This window comes from Saitoella complicata, assembly GCF_001661265.1.
Source record: "Saitoella complicata NRRL Y-17804 unplaced genomic scaffold SAICOscaffold_16, whole genome shotgun sequence".
Taxonomy (NCBI): domain Eukaryota; kingdom Fungi; phylum Ascomycota; class Saitoellomycetes; order Saitoellales; family Saitoellaceae; genus Saitoella; species Saitoella complicata.
The window spans coordinates 58,740-77,352 of record NW_017567007.1 but is presented as its reverse complement, the minus strand read 5'-3'; the positions used below and the strand labels follow the sequence as shown (position 1 = coordinate 77,352).

General features: G+C 53.3%; 11 protein-coding genes and 2 non-coding genes across 13 annotated transcripts; 5 read left to right on the top strand and 8 right to left on the bottom strand.

Annotated features, from left to right (window-relative positions):
• Positions 1-1,079: 1,079 nt before the first annotated feature.
• Positions 1,080-2,519, bottom strand: SAICODRAFT_26119 (uncharacterized protein; the record flags this gene model as incomplete). Its single annotated transcript, XM_019166914.1, has 1 exon — positions 1,080-2,519. One exon carries the CDS (start codon positions 2,517-2,519, stop codon positions 1,080-1,082), a length of 1,440 nt encoding a protein of 479 aa, XP_019023164.1.
• A 272-nt stretch (positions 2,520-2,791) lies between these two features.
• Positions 2,792-4,038, top strand: SAICODRAFT_81848 (Metallo-dependent phosphatase). Its single transcript, XM_019171256.1, has 4 exons — positions 2,792-2,957; positions 3,013-3,199; positions 3,253-3,394; positions 3,447-4,038. Exons 1-4 carry the CDS (start codon positions 2,911-2,913, stop codon positions 3,995-3,997), a joined length of 927 nt encoding a protein of 308 aa, XP_019023163.1. The 5' UTR covers positions 2,792-2,910; the 3' UTR covers positions 3,998-4,038.
• An 898-nt stretch (positions 4,039-4,936) lies between these two features.
• Positions 4,937-5,009, top strand: SAICODRAFT_t112. The gene has a single exon. It is a non-coding gene; the product is annotated as a tRNA-Thr (tRNA).
• Positions 5,010-5,179: 170 nt separating this feature from the next.
• Positions 5,180-6,239, top strand: SAICODRAFT_81846 (Snf7-domain-containing protein). The gene is made up of 2 exons (XM_019171255.1): positions 5,180-5,651; positions 5,709-6,239. The coding sequence occupies exons 1-2, from the start codon at positions 5,357-5,359 to the stop codon at positions 6,071-6,073; spliced, it is 660 nt and encodes a 219-aa protein (XP_019023162.1). The 5' UTR covers positions 5,180-5,356; the 3' UTR covers positions 6,074-6,239.
• Positions 6,220-8,863, bottom strand: SAICODRAFT_20006 (uncharacterized protein). Its single transcript, XM_019166193.1, has 2 exons — positions 8,390-8,863; positions 6,220-8,342 (listed from the first exon to the last, which is right to left on the bottom strand). Exons 1-2 carry the CDS (start codon positions 8,772-8,774, stop codon positions 6,286-6,288), a joined length of 2,442 nt encoding a protein of 813 aa, XP_019023161.1. The 5' UTR covers positions 8,775-8,863; the 3' UTR covers positions 6,220-6,285.
• A 218-nt stretch (positions 8,864-9,081) lies between these two features.
• Positions 9,082-9,154, bottom strand: SAICODRAFT_t104. The gene has a single exon. It is a non-coding gene; the product is annotated as a tRNA-Thr (tRNA).
• A 112-nt stretch (positions 9,155-9,266) lies between these two features.
• On the top strand, positions 9,267-9,893 carry SAICODRAFT_26115 (uncharacterized protein; the record flags this gene model as incomplete). Its single annotated transcript, XM_019166913.1, has 2 exons — positions 9,267-9,473; positions 9,543-9,893. The coding sequence occupies 2 exons, from the start codon at positions 9,267-9,269 to the stop codon at positions 9,891-9,893; spliced, it is 558 nt and encodes a 185-aa protein (XP_019023160.1).
• SAICODRAFT_135901 (uncharacterized protein) lies at positions 9,710-10,581 on the top strand. The gene is made up of 2 exons (XM_019165458.1): positions 9,710-10,421; positions 10,462-10,581. Exons 1-2 carry the CDS (start codon positions 9,890-9,892, stop codon positions 10,530-10,532), a joined length of 603 nt encoding a protein of 200 aa, XP_019023159.1. The 5' UTR covers positions 9,710-9,889; the 3' UTR covers positions 10,533-10,581.
• An 895-nt stretch (positions 10,582-11,476) lies between these two features.
• On the bottom strand, positions 11,477-11,734 carry SAICODRAFT_43284 (Phenylalanine/histidine ammonia-lyase; the record flags this gene model as incomplete). Its single annotated transcript, XM_019168731.1, has 1 exon — positions 11,477-11,734. A coding segment is annotated over one exon (258 nt), but the record flags the coding sequence as incomplete, so codon positions are not given.
• Positions 11,735-12,388: 654 nt separating this feature from the next.
• SAICODRAFT_39963 (Phenylalanine/histidine ammonia-lyase) lies at positions 12,389-12,775 on the bottom strand (the record flags this gene model as incomplete). Its single annotated transcript, XM_019168627.1, has 1 exon — positions 12,389-12,775. A coding segment is annotated over one exon (387 nt), but the record flags the coding sequence as incomplete, so codon positions are not given.
• A 384-nt stretch (positions 12,776-13,159) lies between these two features.
• Positions 13,160-13,606, bottom strand: SAICODRAFT_44412 (Phenylalanine/histidine ammonia-lyase; the record flags this gene model as incomplete). Its single annotated transcript, XM_019168779.1, has 1 exon — positions 13,160-13,606. A coding segment is annotated over one exon (447 nt), but the record flags the coding sequence as incomplete, so codon positions are not given.
• A 1,452-nt stretch (positions 13,607-15,058) lies between these two features.
• Positions 15,059-17,203, bottom strand: SAICODRAFT_58502 (uncharacterized protein; the record flags this gene model as incomplete). Its single annotated transcript, XM_019169612.1, has 2 exons — positions 15,059-15,406; positions 16,253-17,203. Coding segments are annotated over 2 exons (1,299 nt in total), but the record flags the coding sequence as incomplete, so codon positions are not given.
• A 750-nt stretch (positions 17,204-17,953) lies between these two features.
• Positions 17,954-18,530, bottom strand: SAICODRAFT_30857 (uncharacterized protein). Its single transcript, XM_019167778.1, has one exon. The coding sequence runs from the start codon at positions 18,354-18,356 to the stop codon at positions 17,991-17,993; it is 366 nt and encodes a 121-aa protein (XP_019023154.1). The 5' UTR covers positions 18,357-18,530; the 3' UTR covers positions 17,954-17,990.
• Positions 18,531-18,613: the final 83 nt, after the last annotated feature.

Below are 18,613 nucleotides of genomic sequence, written 5' to 3'. Positions count from 1 at the left end.
TGTCGGTGGTTCTGGTTGTTGCTGTGCCCGTGCCCATGCACTCTGTGGTTGCCCTGGAGTGGGATCAACACCGTCTGCACCGTTCGCGCTGGCTAATCGTTGTTGCTCAAGTAACATCGCTTGTCGATTCATCTCCTCATCACTCAAAATCCTGCCATCATCCGCATCCGGAACTTGCTCAAACTCATTCCCATTCCCATTCCCACCTCGCACCTCCAATGGCGGAATACGACCACTTGGAGATCCGCCGACAGCTGAACTTCTTGGAGCCTTGATTCCACTCGCGATCTCCGCCTGCGTCTCATTCAACACAGATAGCAAATGCTGTTTATCAGGCAACGCACGAATAATGTTAGAGGTTTGGTATATGCCGACCATGAGACCGACTTGACCACCGGCGAACATACCGAACAAACTAGCTCCGAAAATGCGGAGCCGTGTTGTATTCTTAAGACGGCGGGCTATAGACCGCAGTGTTAGAACAAGAAAGGTAGCGAAATAGGAGGGATGCGGAACGTACTAGCGAATCCCAGAGCAATGACTCCAACAGCTGCTCCAACCTTGGTACATATGGACATAGTCGATGCGCTTTCTTCAAGAACGCGTTTCTCCTCAGGACTGAGTTTGTCCAAGCCATGCTTGAGGGTTGACTTGATGATGTCGTCTGGACTTACTCCCATGGCTGATTGATGTATGATCTGGTGTAGATCTGGTGGTGAGTTTGTGGGGATCTCGGACCAGCGTGAACCTGGGGGAGGAGAACGTCATACATGGTCAGGCACGTCACGTGCCGGAGAGGATTGGACCATGGGGAGATAATGATTCGTTACTTCAGCTGCTTTACACGTTGATAGACCAAGCGTTCGAGCTTCTCTTGATTGCCTTGACCTCATCATTCATCCGTAACGAGGTGCAGAGGCAAGCTATATCGCTCGCAATGAGAGCGCTCAAGGATGACACTCCGCACTATTACAAAGACCGCGAAGCGCCGTACTCTCGACCCTTCTGGTGGCCACAGATATTCAATATCATGACATGTCCGTCACATCGTTCTTCACTCGATTCTCCACTCCACGTGGTCAACCTTGCGGCGCCGCTGGTGCACCCGTTGCACCTCCCACAACCGCCCCACCCCTCCCTCCTCCTCTGCCGCCTCCCCTTCCCCCACGACCTCCGGGCCCAAAGCCGGCTCTCGCAAACCCTCCGCGGCCACTCTGTAAGGCCTGTAACTGTGCCTGTGCGACTAATATTGGGACGGGTGGACCACGTCCTCCTCCGATGGCTAGTCCACCTCGAGGGTTCATGCCACCACGAGCCGGAGCACGGCCACCGCGTTGTGCGACTTGAGCAGCAGGGCCCGTGGGTGGTTGTTGTACGTGTTGTTGCTGTGTACTGGCCTGAGGTTGCGTGGGAGGTTGTCGGTTCCCCTGTGCCGCACCACCGCCACCACCTCCCCTCCTTCCCCGTCCACCACCCTGCGCCTGTCCCTGTCCTCCCTGCCCACCACCACCAGCCTGAGCCGCCAGCGCATTTGGCGGCCTCCTCGCAGCTTGCATCAACGCGTTCGGCGGACCCACCCCATTCTGCGGTGGTTGCACGATCTTGGGCTGCTTCTGTGCAGGTTTCCGCGCATTCGTCGAAGGCGCGCAAGGTTGCGGGGTGGTCGTGGCGGTGTCACCGGCTGTTGCAGAAGCTGCGGCTTTCGCTGCTCGTTGTTTGGAGCGACGAGATTTGGGTGCTGTGGCGTCTCCTGTAGCGGGTTGTTGTCCAGCCTTCGCACCGTTCGTCTTGGCAGCCCCATCCCCAGCAGCAGGCGCTCCACTTTTCTTCCGTCTACTACCTTTCTCAGCCGTAGCAGCACCAACCCCACCCTCCTTCTCCTTCCTCTTCTTCTCCTTCTCCCGACTCTTCTCCTTCGCCACCTTTTTCTTCTCCTTCTGCGCCCTCAAATACTCAATCAATGGCGTAACCTTGCTCTCCTCTTCCTTCTCCACAGCCGGTACTCCACTCCCTTTCTCACTCAAACTCTCCACAAAGGCCTTAAACTCCGGGTCCTCCTCAAGTGTGTTGGAGCGGTTATCTTTCGCCCTCCCGCTGCGGGTGCGGGCGGTTTTTTGGTTGGGGGCCAGTTCGACAAGGGCACGGGATTCGCGGCCACGGGAGTCGATGAAGAGGTGCCTATGGAAGGCGGTGTGGAAGGTCGTGATGTGGGCGGGAGTGAGGAATTTGATGTAGGCGCGGCTTGAGCGAGATTGTTTGTTGGGGTTCTCGGTTAGTTTTCCGGGGATGTAGTGGAACCAGGATGTTGTTTTTTCGTTGACCCATTCGTCTGTTGCGGTTATGAAGATCTCTTCAGGAAGGTTAGGCGGGAGACGGCGTACGACCACCTTCAATTTGGGGCCAACTGGGTCTCGTGGTTTAGGCCTTGGTTTGAGTTTTTGGTCGGCAGGACCGTCTTTCTTCGTGATTGCTATCGGAGGAGCCGTCGCAGCATCAGTTGCAGCCTTGGGATCCGGCATGACAATTGCAATATATGGTGGAGTCGGGATTTACGAGATGCACGTATTCGATACGGCCGTACGTACGGCGGCCGCGGCTGTGATGCAGGTTAAGGGGAAACAGTGCGTCAATACCGTCCTGTACATAGGATAAGCTAAAGAGAAGAGAAGAATCTTCAATCAATTGATAAGGTCTCCTGAGTGATCCGTTGCCGGCCCAATCGTATCCTTGTGCAAGCTGCGCACATCGCCGTCAGCCTGCATAAGCTCACCGACCCGAACGCCGTCACAAAACAGCATTCACCCAAGATACGCCTCTCTATACTCCTCCGATCGTCGCGTTTGTTCAAGCACATTCAATTCTTCTCGCCTCCACGTCTTTGCGCATCCTCGTTTCTCCCCATTATCCACAATGGTTGCCGGTCCAGATGAATGGCTCGAGCAAATCAAGCAGTGCAAGTACGTTTTTCCTCATTGGCATCTTCACAGGCTGGGCGGCTGACGATTCGTACAGATACCTACCAGAGGCCGACCTTAAACACCTATGCGAAATGGTGAAGGAGTTGTTGATGGAAGAATCAAATATCCAACCTGTCAACTCGCCCGTAACAGTCTGTGGCGACATCCACGGTCAATTCTATGACTTGATGGAGTTGTTTCGCGTGGGTGGGCAGGTACCAGATACAAATTACATCTTCATGGTATGTTCGTCAACAGATTTATTCTAGAAAGAGATTGGCTAATCGACGTATAGGGCGATTTCGTGGATCGAGGATACTTCAGTTTGGAGACCTTTACGTTGTTGATGTGTCTAAAAGCACGGTATCCGGACCGAATAACACTCTTGCGAGGAAACCACGAATCCAGACAAATCACCCAAGTCTACGGTTTCTACGGTGCTTACCGCCCCTCTCTTCCCACTGCAGCCATACTGACAGTCATGCACAGATGAATGCAACACAAAATACGGCAACGCAAACGTCTGGAAATACTGCTGCCAAGTCTTCGACTTCCTAACCCTTGCCGCAATCATCGACGGGTCCATCCTCTGCGTCCACGGGGGTCTCTCCCCCGAAATCAAGACACTGGATCAAATCCGCGTCGTTGCGCGCGCACAGGAAATCCCACACGACGGAGCGTTTTGTGATTTAATGTGGTCTGACCCCGAAGACGTCGGTACATGGGCTGTGAGTCCCCGTGGTGCAGGGTGGTTATTCGGTGACAAGGTCACCTCACAATTCAACCACATCAATGACCTCAAGCTCATCGCTCGGGCACATCAACTCGTACAAGAAGGATACAAATACCATTTCGAGGGCAAAAATTTGGTTACAGTCTGGAGTGCACCTAATTACTGTTACCGATGTGGGAATGTGGCGAGTATTATGCAGGTGGAGGAGGGGCAGGAGGAGCCCACATTCAAGATTTTTAATGCGGTGCCGGATGATCAGAGGCAGATACCGGCGCATCGGGGTGCGAAGTCAGAGTACTTTTTGTAGGGTGGTTCACGTTTTCGATGGAAGGAAGTATGTGGGAATTGGGATGTGGGATGCAGATGGCATTATACCATAGCTTGGCGCGGAATATGAAAGGCGCAGCTTCCATTACACCTATCCTCTTCCTCGCCCTTCTTCTCTTGTTCCTTCCTCGTGATTCTTGCTTATCCGTATCATACTCACCATCCTCCTTTGATACCTCCTGATATGTAGTAGTATCAGCTGTCAGGGATCGGATACCGGTGAGAGCTCCTACAGTGGGCCGGCATAAAGACCTATGACTGTCTTGCTTAAGTCGCTAATCGCCTTGAACACTGCACCGATTGGCTCGGCCGGCGCGGTTGCACAATAGGAAACCGGTGCGCGGACCGCGAGATCGCGATGTACGCATGCAGAAACTGCTCACCGCCCAAGGAGAGCAATCCCAACAGCATCTATCATCGCGAGCTCTCCTTTGCCCTGATGTGTGTGACATTTCTGATGCCCGTGCTTGGGAGCTCTGCGTAAATTGGCAGTTGGGTTACTTTTGTGTTGAGATTTCCAGCACGACGTACAAGCGCCCCGTTTGCATTGACTTCCTCCGCCTTTCCTTACACGCAGGTCGAAAAGCACCTAAGACTTGATATTAGTAGCACAGATACAGATATGAAACCCACCAACGTTGGTACTTCTACATGCTCGGATCACAGACAAGTGGCACACAAACAACTGAAATCGTTTCCAATAGCATGTCCCCCGCCAGCAACTTATCGCGCACTGTCAAACGCTTACAACCCTCCTACAGAAAGGCTCTGCTCAAGCAGATCCCGTTGAGGTCCCCAGCCCTGATCCAGTGCGTCACTGCATGTTATTTCGTCCGGAACAGTCGTGGGAAAGACGAGACCTGAACCCAGTTTAGCATTTGTTTTCTGTTTGATTTGGCAAATTCTCAAACATCAACCATCCCCCGTGGTCTAGTGGTTATGATGCCCCCCTAGTAAGGGGGTGATCGCTGGTTCAAATCCGGCCGGGGGAATCACTTTTTTCTTGTCTCGCTGTTTGGGCAGATGCGCCAAGCTGCTCGCTTTCTATCTGACAGGCTTTCCTTTTGTGTCTCCGTGAACATGACTGCGGAGTTTCATCGCTTTCCTACGACTGCGTTACTTCCCCACCCTCAGTTAGACTGACGTCGACGCATGTACGACGCCGACTATCGATACGCGACAGCATAAACACCAGATCATAAACGTCAACCTTCCTGTCTTCAGTTTCTAGCAGGGGAAGAGTTTTCAGGATCCAGTAATCATTATTCACAGTCTAAGCTTTCAATCGGCTCCACCCTATAGTACAAACCTTCGTCCTTCTTCCCTCCGGTAATCAGCGATGGAGACCATCCGCAGCTTCTTCTTCAAGCCAACACCACAAGAACTTCACCGGAAATGGTCGACTCAGCTTCGTGCCGAGCAGCGCGCTCTCGAAAAGCAGCTCAACTCTATCTCCCTTGCTGAATCCAAGACCAAACGGCTCCTCAAGCAAACCGCCAAGACACGGCCAAGCGATGTCGTATCGCAGAAGACCTTAGCACGAGAAATCGTCAGAGCACGAAAGGAAAGCGAAAGAGTCAGTAGGAGTAAAGCCTTAGTTGGAAGCGTCCTGATGCAATTAAATGAACAAATGGGTATGTCCATAGGTTTCGTCAACTGACAAAACTTGGTTGACTGACAGTGATGGACAGCTACGTACAAAATCTCAAACAGCTTAAGATCCTCGACAAAAATCATGAAAGACGTCAACACACTCGTCTCCCTACCCCAAATATCCGCACAAATGCGCGAAATGTCGATGGAGATGACGAAGGCGGGTATTATAGATGAGATGATTGGAGATACGCTGGATGAGCTTGGTGTGGACGAGGAATTGGATGAGGAGGCTGATGAGGAAGTTGACAAGATTTTGGAAGAGGTTGTGGGTGGAAAGTTGGCCAACGCGGCGAAGGTCCCGGAGGGGAGGATTGTGGAGCCAGAACCCGTACAGGAAGAGGAAGACGAGGAGGACGTATTGGCTGGTATGAGACAGAGATTGGAAGCATTGAAAGGATAACGACAATAGTTTTTGGCTACGAGGAGCGGTTGTACGCTGAGCAAAGCATCCGTCAAATGATGAACACGAATGGAACATGAGCGGAAACATGATGAAAGAAGGCAAATAACAAAGAATGAACAACTCCCACGTTTTTAGCAAAGAGAACGCCGATTTCCAACATGATATGCATACCTAACACACCCAATTGCAGTCGCAACCCATCCGTAACTCTAAATGTGAATCAAATTGCCTTCTTTGACTCTTGCATGTGGGGAAGACTGTGCGACCTTTTTCTGCTTCTCGATGGATTTGTCTGCAAGCTGAACGACAGCATCCTCGATGTCACTACCGCTTCTCCAGACTTCGAGGACACAGCCCTGCGGGATTCTGGACCTTGCGCTTTCGAGGCGACGACGCCATGCTTCGACCTTCTTGTTTGGTGACGTCACGAGGGAGGGCTGTTCCATCGTCTTCTCGGCGGGTGAGGTAAAGAGACTCTTGGTGGACGAATAAGCCGAGTGCGCACGGCGGTACATAACCGGTCTCGGTGTCTTCGGCTGCGCCAGTCCATGTGTCGTAGACGTCTTGTCAACCGTCTCTCCAGCCGGCGTAACAGTAACTTCGCTCGCCGGCCCTGCACCAACCTCATTGATACTCTTCGCTTTCCTCGGCGGCAGCGGAGGTACATACGAACTTTCCACAGGCTCAGTATTTGCATGCACAGGCTTCCTTTCACCAGCGACCTTGTCCCTCGGAGGCAAAAGCGGTGGGATTGGCGGAGGCGGGTTCTCCAACATTTTCTTTTCCGCTGCCCTTGCGTTTGCTTCTGTCGGGTCGAATCCTATATCTCCGGGGTCGAGCATATTGTTGACATCGCTGGCACTGTCGACGTTGATATTCGGAACGCCCCCCGTACTCAATGCTGAACCCAGAACCTGATCAACTATCCCTGTACTAGACATATCACTGGAAGCCGGATTGTTCTTCGCCAAAGCAAGCATAGCCTGCGGCGTAGTAACATCCCGAACGAATATTCCAACGACTTGTCCCTGATACTCATTCGCCATCTCGACATACAACTCCAGATCCTGTTCTCCAGAATCGCCAAACAACATGAACTTCCTCCCAGGGAAGTCTTTCAGTACACCTTCCACGTTCGCGCGTTTCCTTTCTGCGGCAGGTTCCCAAATCCCCTGAAGCATACCAGAGTATTGCTTCAAATGAACGGAACCTCCCGGTAATCCACCCACACCCATGAAATCCTTCAACACAGGCCAAATCTGCCATGGCGAATTCGAGACATAGTGCAACGAAACGCCCATCTGCTCCAACTTCCCATACAAGGAACGAATACCAGGTACCTCCAACCCCTTCAAGTCTCGCACAAACGTATTCCTGAACAACTCCCTCGCACCAGCAGTCACAGCAGAATGCTTGATCGTATCATCGATATCAGAAATAATACTCACTCCATTGTCAGGCACGATCTTGCACTTGCTGGTCTGTTTCAACTCCGTGTTAACTTGATCGAAGATGCGCAACTTCAGAAGTCGTGATGATTGCACCCTCTGAATCGGCACGCGGACCTTGCCGAGGAAGTGGCCAACGTCAGAGGTGGTGAGGCTTTGCTCGTGTACCAATTTGTCCTCCTCGTCGAAAACTTTGCATGTCACTGCACGCCCAACAACAGGACGACTCATGAATGGTGCGAGACGGAATGCGAGATTGGTATGACAAGTAACCAAATCCAGATTTGGGAAGTGCTTTGCATACTTCTCGGTCGATGTTCGTTTCGGTTCTCTGGTAGGTTCTGTAGCAACTCGTCGAGGTGCGTTCTCCGCGTGTGGACTTTGGGGCTCGGAGTTCACACGCTTAGGTATGGAATGCCGGCGTGCTTCTTCAGCAGCTGCGGTACCTCGATCCTTCGCGACGTCGAACATGCCCGTCGCATCCGGCTCATTCGGTGTTGCGGCGCCCGAAGATGTCACAGACTCAGACGATAGCATTTCTTCAGGCTCATCGCTCAGTTCAATGAGATCCAGCAGCTCCCGTTCATCGCGGGGTGTGCTTGCTCCGCTGTTATTAGTGAAGTAACCTTGTGAGAGAGGTGAAGGACCAGAGCCGGATGCCGTGCTACTATCTGTCGATTTGCGTTTCGAATCAGTAGGGAGAGGCGGTAGACCGACAATTTGCCGTGCTACCGAAAGGATGATGCGGCTTTTCCGGCTTGTGCGGGCGGGAGCGTCATAGAGCCATCCATGGACGTTGATTTCGATTTCTTTACATCCTACATACATGTTAGAACGGCATTCATCGTTCCGAGCATGCTCGTACCTTCGTGACTAGGTCCACCATTCTTGATCCGTGCGTAGGAGGGAAAAACGACCATAGTTTCCTTCACCGGAATCCCACTATCCTCATCCAGCTTGCTATTATCAGACGCACTCGATACATTGACTCCAGTTTGCTCCGGAAGCTTCATAACTGCTTCCGCTACTTCGGCTGCAGCAGGAATAGCAGCAGAGGAAATTGGTCGTTTGCTGATGTAATTCAGGACTTTCTGTTTGTACCTCGAGGCTGATGAAGAACCCATCGAAGGTAATGGCGAGCCGGAAGACTCAGAGACTCCAGGCAGTGCCGGCGAAGACGGTCTCGTTGACCCAGGAGTCGAGGATGGCCTCGAGGAAGCAAAGGACCGGAACGATGGAACGGTAGGCATGCTGGCAAGATGCCGCGGTGGCAGTATACGGGTAGCCAGAGCTCTGAATGCTATATAGCTACTGTCAAGATACCGTCCTGTCGTCTTTTTCAGTTGGCACTGGACGATCTGTTATGGGTGGTCCCTACCGCGGCCGTATGCAACCTGAGCTCAACGCTGCTTTGTGACGTCGGGGCGTGGGCCTAAACACCAGAGTGCGGACTTGGACGGAGATCAACGCCAAAAATAGAAGTGAATTCGATGAGAAATGCGATGGAAATCATGCGGTTTCACGAGTGTTCAACCGCGGATAACCACAAAACGGAGATTCCCCCGGCCGGATTTGAACCAGCGATCACCCCCTTACTAGGGGGGCATCATAACCACTAGACCACGGGGGATGGTTGATGTTTTCGAAACGGACAGACAAAATACAATGAGTTGCGACGGGACCCCCCTCTGACTAACGCGACGTACGAGCCAACCCAGCACGGACCCAGACAACAAGCAAGAATGACCCCCCTCCCCCTCCACCTCCGCCTCAAAACGCAATACTCTGACTTCACTCCTCTAACAGCTCCAGACTTTGCTCCATCAAACCACGCAAACTCACTGATCTTGGCAACACACGATGCATCAGACACCACCATCGATCTCTCCGTACCCCTCAAGAAGGCCGAGTTTATGATCGAGGAAGTTGAGAGCATGCTTCGCGACCAGGTATCTCCCTGCTACTTAACTGACAGCTTGCGTCGCGATCGTGTCGGCTGACTGTGACGGGAAATACAGGTCGACACGCACTACTCCGAACTCATCGACGGCGCACGCGCCAATGCCTCACTTCTAGCTCCCGCAAAATCGCTCTCTACACCCCTCGAAACACTTCAATCAACACATACCCGTCTCCGCGATCGCGTCCATGCCTCATACGACAAAGCTGCGCCGCTCCTCGACGAAACGAGACGGTTACAAGAAATCGTCGTCGCGATGCGGGTCCTCGTGAGGTATCTCTACCTCGCACGACGAATCGAGGGAGTAAAAGTCGGGGAGAGTGGAGTCGAGGGCGACAGTGGGGTACAAGTCGCAATGACCGTATCCGAACTGAGTACGTCGGCCCCCACACCCCAAACAACCACATGAACGCCAAGCTAACACAGAAAACACCCATAGACCACCTCCTCCGCACTCACCCAATCCTCCCAACCCTCCTCCCAATAACACACCACACCCCCCACCTCCACACCCTCCACCACGCCCTCCTCACAAACTCCACCCGCACCCTCCGCACACCCTCAACCCCTCCCGCTCTCATCCACTCCAACCTCCACATCCTCAAAATCCTCGCGCCGCAGGCACATGTGGAGCAGAGTGTGTTGACCGCGTTGGATGCGTATGTCGCGTTTGGGGTTCGGGAGTTTGCGGGCGGCTTGGACGGGGCACGGAGAGCGGGTAGTGACGCTGCGATACTCAGGGCTATCACGACAGCGATCCAATCCCTCCGCCCCCCAGCCCAACTAGCAGAATCCCTATCCACGGCAACCACATCCCTCTCCATCTCGGTCGCGGCATTATCGGGTGTTTCGCCTATTTCGTATTTCTGGCGTGAGGCGGGAGGGGAGTGTGGTGTGAAATTGAGGGAGATGGTGAGAAGTCATGCCGGGGTGAGGGGTGTTATGACGGGGGTTAGGGGGAGGGGGGAGGTTGAGAGGGTTGTTGGGGAGGTTGTTGGGTGGGGGGATGAGAGGGGGAGGGAGAGGGCGGTTGTGGCGGGGTGGTTGAGTGGGAGATAGGATATGCACTATCATTATTACTATTACGTACCGCACTGTACCGAATAACGATCATCCCGATCATAGCTACTAAAGCATAAGCACGTCTCAAGGCAAACACGCATCTAACACCTTCTTGAGGTATTTCCCCTCAAGAAACTCTGGTACATTCTTCAGCCCCTCCAGCCCTCCACTCTCCTGACACAATCCACGCAAGCATACAAACATCTCCCTCGTAGCATCCCCGACGTATTCCCCCGCGTCTGCTTCGTTCTTGAAAGTGGCCATGGCCTCTGATATCACCGACTTTAGTTCAGAAAGTCGTGACTGTACTTGTAAACTCTTCCTGCTGATATCAATCGTAGGAGGTTCCTCATCCGGAATCGAGATGTCGACATGAAGTAGTAACAAACTGGACAACGCATTCACCAACATGCTTTCGTCATGTCGCGACGAAGCTTGTAAAATCTGTCTGATCGTGCCAAGAGCTTGTTGAGTGAACCCCGGCAGCAATTCTCCGTATCGTGTTTCCACTGCTGTCTGAATATGAGTGATTTTCTCCTCCAACATCACCCTTTGCTCAACCGCCCTCACACACGCATACATATGTGCCGTAAATATCTCTTTCGCTGCCGTCAAAGCCTCAGTAGTAGTGCGGATAGATTGTTGAACGAGTGTATCGAGTTTGTTGATTTCCCCGTTTTGCATGTGGGAGAGTAACGGCGCAGAGAGCAACTCAAGCTTCGCCATCGTCCCCTCTGCTTGATGCTGGTCCGAGATACCCGCCTCAGGACTGTGCGGCAATCCCTTATTCATCGAATCGGTCATGATCTCCGTCAATTGCGCCATCGCTAACCGGCAAAGTGCCTGCACACAAGCTCTCACGCCATCAAGCGCGCAAATCCTCGCGATGTCAGAGGCATCGGGATCACTGAAAACTCCAATCACAATCTCTAATGCCTCCATCTGCGGTCCGATCCATTGTGGTGCTGTACGGAGTGCGTAGCGGTCTTGCTTGAGTTCCCTCGGTCCACTTAGGCCGCGATCACCCAAGCTCAAGTCCGCGTCCGGCGTGTGCTGGTGGATGAGGCGAGAACTTTTCAACAAACGGGTGAGATTGGCGCCGACGCGGATTTGGCCTGGATGAGGACGTAGGGCGTGTACTTTTGGGTCGTAAGACTCAATGGTGCCGAGGAGGGCTTCGGCTGCCAGTGCAGTAGATATTTGAGAGATCTTCAGAAGATTAGCGGAAGAAGCCGCAATTTCGTCATGGGCGGACACATCAGGAGAAGGAAGACGTCCGCTAGGGGTATGGCCGTTCGTTGAGCCATTAGTATATGATGGTGCCGTCGATACAGCTGCAGCAATCACCTCAGCGATTTCGACCGCCAATCTTCCGTGCTTCGGTGCCAATTCGCGGACGATAATGTCAACTACAGCACCATGAGGGATCTCGCTGTGACCGAACTCATGGGTATCAACCTCCAGATCATCACGGATGTGGGTGTAAATTCTAGCGAGAAGAGGCTGAATAACAGGGGACAACGGTATCGACCCATTCGCTTCAGATCTCTTGAGTGACGACCACATATGCTCCAATACTGCCGCAGTGTTCTTCTTCCAGGTGCCTTGGAGTAGCTCGTGAATGTGTTCAGCATTAGAGGAAGTTTGGATAAGGTGAGGCACAATACTCGCGGCGATGTGTTCCATCCTCATTCGCACATCCATAGTCTTTGTAGCCTCATATTGCAGGATAAAGGTCTTCTCAAGCTGAGCAGATACTGCGGGATGCGTTTCGAAGCAGCGACTGGCCCTATCTACAACGAACTCCGAAGCCGCAGTGAGGAACAACTTGCGTTTCTTCGCGAGATCAAGGGCTTGACATGCCTCAAGCAGCACATAACCCACCATGATCTTGACCAACTTCGTCATCTCCCTCGCCTTCCTCGCAGCAACAAGAGCCATCGAATTGACACTCTGGTTATCCAACTCCGCCGACCGGATATGGCTTGAAACGTCTCCAGAAGCAAGAGACTGGATCTCACTCAGCAACGCACACATCGCAATATCAACACCCTTCATTCCAAAATCTCGGCTGGGGTCACCCCATGCAAGATTTGGGGTGAGCCCACTGATGTCGTGGTTAACCATCGAAGCGTGTAATGCGTAAAGCAGCTCGGCGAGGAGGACGAGGGTGGTGGCGAGGGAGGAAACGGCACGAGTCACGGCCATCGCTTGGAAGTTCCCACCGTGGAGGGTCGTGTTGCTTTGGGGATGGAAGAGGGGATTGTCCGTAACGGAGTTGAGTTCGATGGTTAGGGTTGCCATAGCTGTGTTGAGATGATGCAGAGCAGCCGTGAGAAACGAGGACACTGTTGCTAGTGAGACCTTCTCGCGCCCGTTGCGGGGGTATCCTCCCGTGATCTCCTTGCGCAACTCTCTCCAACTAGCAGGAGAAAGCAACAATACCTTGAATACACCCTCTATGTCCTTATTTCCGCACACCGTGGCCGATGGCTCACCGGCAAATTCAGATCCGACGGCTTCCATCACGAGTGCACTTGCGATGGTGGCAGCAGCAAGCAGACTGTCAACCTCTACGGAAACATTACTCGCAACACCAGCGCCAACACTCGTCCCATTGACAATAGCAAGGCCTTCCTTCGGACTCAGCGTCAAGGGCCCAGCATTCAACGCCGCCAAAGCGTCTGAGGAAGGCACCGGATCCGACTTCCCACGGACATCACAGAACGAGCCATTCTTCCCAGTCAGAGCAGCAGCGATGTAGCTCAGCGGGATAAGATCACCACTTGCTGAGATAGAGCCTCGAAGGGGGATGACAGGCGTAACCCCGGCATTGAGCATTGTCTCCATCACCTGAACTGTCGACCAACGGACCGCACTAGCGCCATGAAGAGCGGACGAGACGCGAATGCACATTGCTGCTCTGACGTCCGCTGCATCCAACTTCCCACCCTCCAATGCGCCGACATTAAGGTGCCTAATAAGCGACGCCTGTAGACCCCATGTATCCTTCGTCCTCGTATCTGCACTACCACCGAACCCAGTGTTCACGCCGTAGATGACTTCGCCCTTGGCAAGTTGCTCCTCCAGCCATTGGGCACAGTTGTCAACAGGGGCCTTCGTGTGCGGCGACAGAGAGACGCGAACACCCGAGTGGGCAACATCGTATAAGACGCCAGGAGAGAGCGAATTGCCATCCAGTACAACATTGCGGTCTCCGTTCTCAAGGCCAGGTGACTTGAGCCTGGCTGCAAATTCTGCGAGTAGTGTCGAGTTCGGCATGGTTCAAGAACAATTGACGGGCAATGAACGACGCGTCCACGCCCTTAAATACACGACAATACAAACTCGTGACTCAACCATCGCTCTCGTGCCGCTTTTTCCATACGTATGCGTGCGCGTGCTCAGGTTATCCTGTGACCATACACTTTGTACTGTACTGAACAACGGTGCGCGATTGGCGGACCGTGCGCGTAGACGAACCTTGAGACATCGACAATCAAGAATCCGCATCCACATCCTGTTTTTTGAGAAGGAACGAACGGTCAATGTCTTTCTAAGAAGGTATATGTGTATTTATACATCATCCCAGACAAGAAAATTCAAGACTCCATATCTAAATCCAGAAACGCCCGATCGCTAAAAGGCGGGTACCATTCAAACCCGCTGTAAGTGCCCGTGTTGATCGACATATTCTCCTCAAGTTCTTCACTGCAAGCTAGGGTCAATCGCGTGCACCGGAAGATGACCCTCCTGATGCACCTCCTCCACCTGCTGCTCATGGTGGTGAACGTACTCCTCGGGGTGATGCACTTCACCACCCTGCACTTCATGATGTCCATGTTCTTGATGCATCACCTCCACATGCGCAACAGGCTCATGTACCTCCTGCGCAGCAGCCTGCAACGCCGGATCCATATTCTCCAGGTTGTATTTATCACCTTCATCACCACCAACACCCAATTGCTGGTGATGATGCGTATAATCCACGTAGGGATGCTCGAAACCGTGCATAACCTGTCCATCCACGCCAAAGTTCATCTGCATGTCTTGCGTAGGGTCGTGGTGGTACTGCATGTTAGGGTCGTATTGATGGTTAGGATCCAGTTGCTGGGCATACTCTTGCACCGCTTGCAATTGAATTGCGTCGCCTTGCTGTTCGAGTTGCTGTTGTTGAGTAGGCTCGTGTGGCATGAGGTTATGATCAAGTGCTGCCGGTTGTCCATGACCCTCGACACCAGGTTGACCGTTCATATGCTGCACAGCATGCCCATGTGCAAGATCCTCCGCCTTCGTAGAAACATACTCCCCATTGCCGCCAACTGGAGCAACCAGATCCTCTTCCTTCGCGTCCTGCGCATCCCTAACATCCTGTGCCTCCTGCGCAGCTTCCTCCGCCGCCTCGCCCTCTTGTCCGGCTTTCCCTTTACCCTTCGCTTTCTTCTCTTTCTTCGGCGCAGGACTTCCTTCCACACCCTCACCCTCCTCCGCTTCCAAGCTTTCCCCACGTCCTCGTTTCAGATCACCAGTGACGCACTTCAAGTAATGTGGGACTTCGAAGTTGTTCTTGAGGAACCAGAGCTTCAGGTTACGCGCCTTATCCTTCAACTGAACCTGCGTTCTGTCCTTCAACGCCTCGGAGATCGACCCACCAGGCCCATACAACGCCAAAATCTGACTCCAGTGCGGTCCCTTCAACGCATCCAAACCAGCAAACAACGCATCTTCCTCCTCTTTCGACCAATGTCTTCGCTGCGTCGGCTTACCACGTCTAGTCGGGTTCGGCCGTGCAGCAGCGCGAGCACGTTCATACTGCTGCTGCGTACTAAGAGTGGGGTCGATCTTGTGGAGCGCGACAGGCTGTTCGGGAGCTGGCGTCGATGCCGGCTTGATAGGTGTTGGAGGAGCAGGAGTACCTGCTTGCGGCATACCGGGAGCAGGAGTGTGCGCCATAGGAGTACCAGGAGCTTCCATTGGCCTTGACATTTGCTGCTGTAATTGAACCGGCAGAGCAGCTGGGGGTGGTGCAGGTGTAGCTGCCGGCGTCGCTTCGTGAGAAACGAGCTGAGACTGAACTGGCATCTGTTGCTGCTGCTGGTGTTCCCCTGGAAAGGGCAGCCGAACTTGCATTTGAGCATGCTCTTCTTGTGGTTGAGGATGATGAAGGGGTTCGGGATGGGGATGTCCTTGTTCTGGTGCGGGAGGTGGAGGTACGGCTTGCGGAGTAGGCTCCTGCACCTGAACGTGGGGGTGAGCGGGCTCGGGTTGCACCTGCTGCTCAGGAGCTTGTACAACATGTGGCTGCGGTGTAGGTTCCACAGTGGCTTGCTGCACTTGTGGTTCGCCATGCCCTGACGGCGGCGGCATGCTTTGTTCAGGCTGCGGCTGAGGTTGAACATGGTTGTCAACAGTCTGTTGCTCAACTTGCTGATACTGCTGCTGCTCCTGAGGCGGCACACTCGGCTGATGCTGCCCCTCGGAAATTGCAGAAACAACAGACAACGTCGTCGCTGCCGTCTGCTCATGGACGAACATGGGCGGCGGAGGTACGACGTGTTGCTGAACGGCTGCCTGTAAATGTTGGTGCTGTACCAAGTGCGGCAGTGGGAGCTGGTACTGGATGTTCGGGTCTTGCGCAAGCTGGACATGCTGGACCTGGTATTGGTGTAGAGCGGGTTCGTGGTGAACCACCGGCACTCCAACAACAGTACCGTCCGCACCTTGCCAATGATGTTGGGCTGGGTATCCTGGAATAACCTGAACCCTTCGACTCGGCTTCGGCATCTGCGGCTCTTTCGCCGTCCCGTTCATCCCTGCTCGCCTCTTACGACCGCCCACACCAACAATAGATTCGTGATTCTTGGCAACATATTCGGCGACATCCTTCAAAAAGCCCTGCCATACATATTTCTCACCGAGGACAGCAAGGCCTTCCGGTGATGTAGTCTGCTCAAGAACTTCGCGGCGTTGCTGCGCCTTATTGATGAAGTCGGTCTCCGATTGCGACAAATTCTTGGACGAATGGGGATGTCGGGCAACCAAGAGCTGAGGGAGAATACTAGGGAACAATTCCTCAATGATCTCGTGCTGAGGTCGCTCGGCTTGCGTCATCGCACTAATATACGCCTGAGTCTTCAAATCCAGGAATAGCTGTCCCTGAGGCTTCAACAACCTCCCACCGTCCGGAACAAACACATCCAAGAAATGCTCATTCAAATGAAAGAACCCAACCTCCGTACTGCCGAACACACTACTAACGAAAGTCGCCAGATTGGTTTTTCTCACGACACCCCGCTGCTCAGGATCAATCAATCCAAGAAGATCAGCATTGAAGAAAGCTTCCTCGGAGTATAGCTTCTTCAATGACGTAAAAGCAGACACGAGAACGCGATATGCTTGCGAGTCTAACGTGTCGAGTCGAGTCACGATGTTGAGCGTCTCCTGATACGGCCCCTTAGCCAATACCCCCAGTATTCGTGTAGCGAGCGCATCCATGACATCCAAGTTCTCGATCCTTAACGCGATAGCGACAGAGAAATCGGGCAGTGAGAAGTCCGGCGGATGTAATGTCAAGCCCAAGAGCCGACTCGGATCCGCATGTCCCTGGGCAGGATCAAAGGGAATATGTACATCCCCATGCGAGGTCAGGTCTGGCATTGTATGCTCAGCATTTCCGTGTTGTAGAACCTCATGACCAGCATTATGGCTCTCCAAGCTCCGTGCGAAAGCTTCGTGATCCATAGTGTCAAGGTCGAGATGCTGCTTCTTGCCATCCGGCTCTCCGTCCCCACTTCCGTCAGGTATAGGGAAACCGAGATCAGCATGATCAGCACCTGTTCCTTCCGCTTGTTGCGATTGCGACATCTCGTCACGACTTCGCTTCCGGGAAGGGTCTACGGATGTTGGAGGTGTGTGTTGTTGCTCGGGTTGCTGATCCGGCGGAATTGACTCCCCAAACTCCGGTATCGAGAACGGCGTACCGTCCACACCTTCCTCAACTTCCGACACATGCCCATCCCGTCCCTCTCCTCCGTCAGGTTGTTGTTCACTTCCATTGTCCAATCCCGCGACGGCATGCTCGACGTGGTGCAGAGGCAGCAGGCCATGCTGATTGCTCGAGGGATCTGCTACGGCACCGTCTGAAGGAATGAATAAGGTTTGTGTATCGCATGGGGGGAGTATTAGGGCTTACCCATGCCTTATCGGCTTATCGTAGGGTCTGTGTGGAGGGTTAGACCTAGGGCACGGTGCCGGTGGTGGTGGAAACTTTCGCACGTGACGCGGGATTGGGCTCGACTTCCTTCAACTCAGAGTATGTTTGGCAAAGGCATGATATTAGATAACCAAGTACTTTAATCATAAGTTCATTATTACCGATGCTTCAACCAGGGACGCCTAGGGACGATTCCCAGGCTTAACCCTCCTCCTCTCCTCCACGGCCATCTCACATTCTCGAAATCTCTTTTCCCTTGATCACTTCCTCAGTCTTCTTCGTGCGCGTCCTGGTGTATCGTTCCAGCTCGGGCTCCTTGGACGACTTCTTGGTCTGGGGCTGCTCGATGTCCCTGTTCTCCGCCTTTCTCTTCGAAGGCACAGATCCTTCCGGTTCATCTTGTTTCGCCGAGCTCTTGCCCTTCTTGCCCTTCCCCGACACCTTGGAATCAACTTCACGCGCAGGACTAGCATCTAGTGAAACGGTTGCACTAACTTCCTCCTCCTTTTTCCCAGCTTCCTTCTGGACCACCTTTCCAAGCTCTTTCACATATTCCCTCACTTCCTGGCTCGCTTTTCTCTTTATTGGGCTTGTCATCAGTATCCCCACCCTCCTCAGATTTCAAATCCTCGCTTTCCTCATCCATCTCGTCGTGCTCCACATACTCTCTCGCCAAATCCTCAGCCACTGCCCCATCTCGTGCAACCTCAAGCGCCGTCCACATCCCGGCCATAACCGACGCAGGCAACACCGGCCTTCTTAGGCAGGAATTGGGTTTGTGCAGGTCAAGCAGCGCAGGTAGGAGTCGGCGAATTCTTGCGGAGCGGTCGTGGGTAATTCGGCCGGTCCAATCG

Bases quoted from the DNA above. Each gene is read 5' to 3' on its own strand.
- SAICODRAFT_81848 (XM_019171256.1), top strand. From the start codon at position 2,911: ATGGTTGCCGGTCCAGATGAATGGCTCGAGCAAATCAAGCAGTGCAA. The intron at 2,958-3,012 runs GTACGTTTTTCC...CGATTCGTACAG, and splicing joins GAGCAAATCAAGCAGTGCAA to ATACCTACCAGAGGCCGACC. The intron at 3,395-3,446 runs GTGCTTACCGCC...AGTCATGCACAG, and splicing joins CCAAGTCTACGGTTTCTACG to ATGAATGCAACACAAAATAC.
- SAICODRAFT_81846 (XM_019171255.1), top strand. From the start codon at position 5,357: ATGGAGACCATCCGCAGCTTCTTCTTCAAGCCAACACCACAAGAACTT. The intron at 5,652-5,708 runs GTATGTCCATAG...AGTGATGGACAG, and splicing joins GCAATTAAATGAACAAATGG to CTACGTACAAAATCTCAAAC.
- SAICODRAFT_20006 (XM_019166193.1), bottom strand. From the start codon at position 8,774: ATGCCTACCGTTCCATCGTTCCGGTCCTTTGCTTCCTCGAGGCCATCC. The intron at 8,343-8,389 runs GTACGAGCATGC...ACATGTATGTAG, and splicing joins TGGTGGACCTAGTCACGAAG to GATGTAAAGAAATCGAAATC.
- SAICODRAFT_135901 (XM_019165458.1), top strand. From the start codon at position 9,890: ATGAACGCCAAGCTAACACAGAAAACACCCATAGACCACCTCCTCCGC. The intron at 10,422-10,461 runs GTGTTATGACGG...GGAGGTTGAGAG, and splicing joins AAGTCATGCCGGGGTGAGGG to GGTTGTTGGGGAGGTTGTTG.
- SAICODRAFT_30857 (XM_019167778.1), bottom strand. From the start codon at position 18,356: ATGACAAGCCCAATAAAGAGAAAAGCGAGCCAGGAAGTGAGGGAATAT.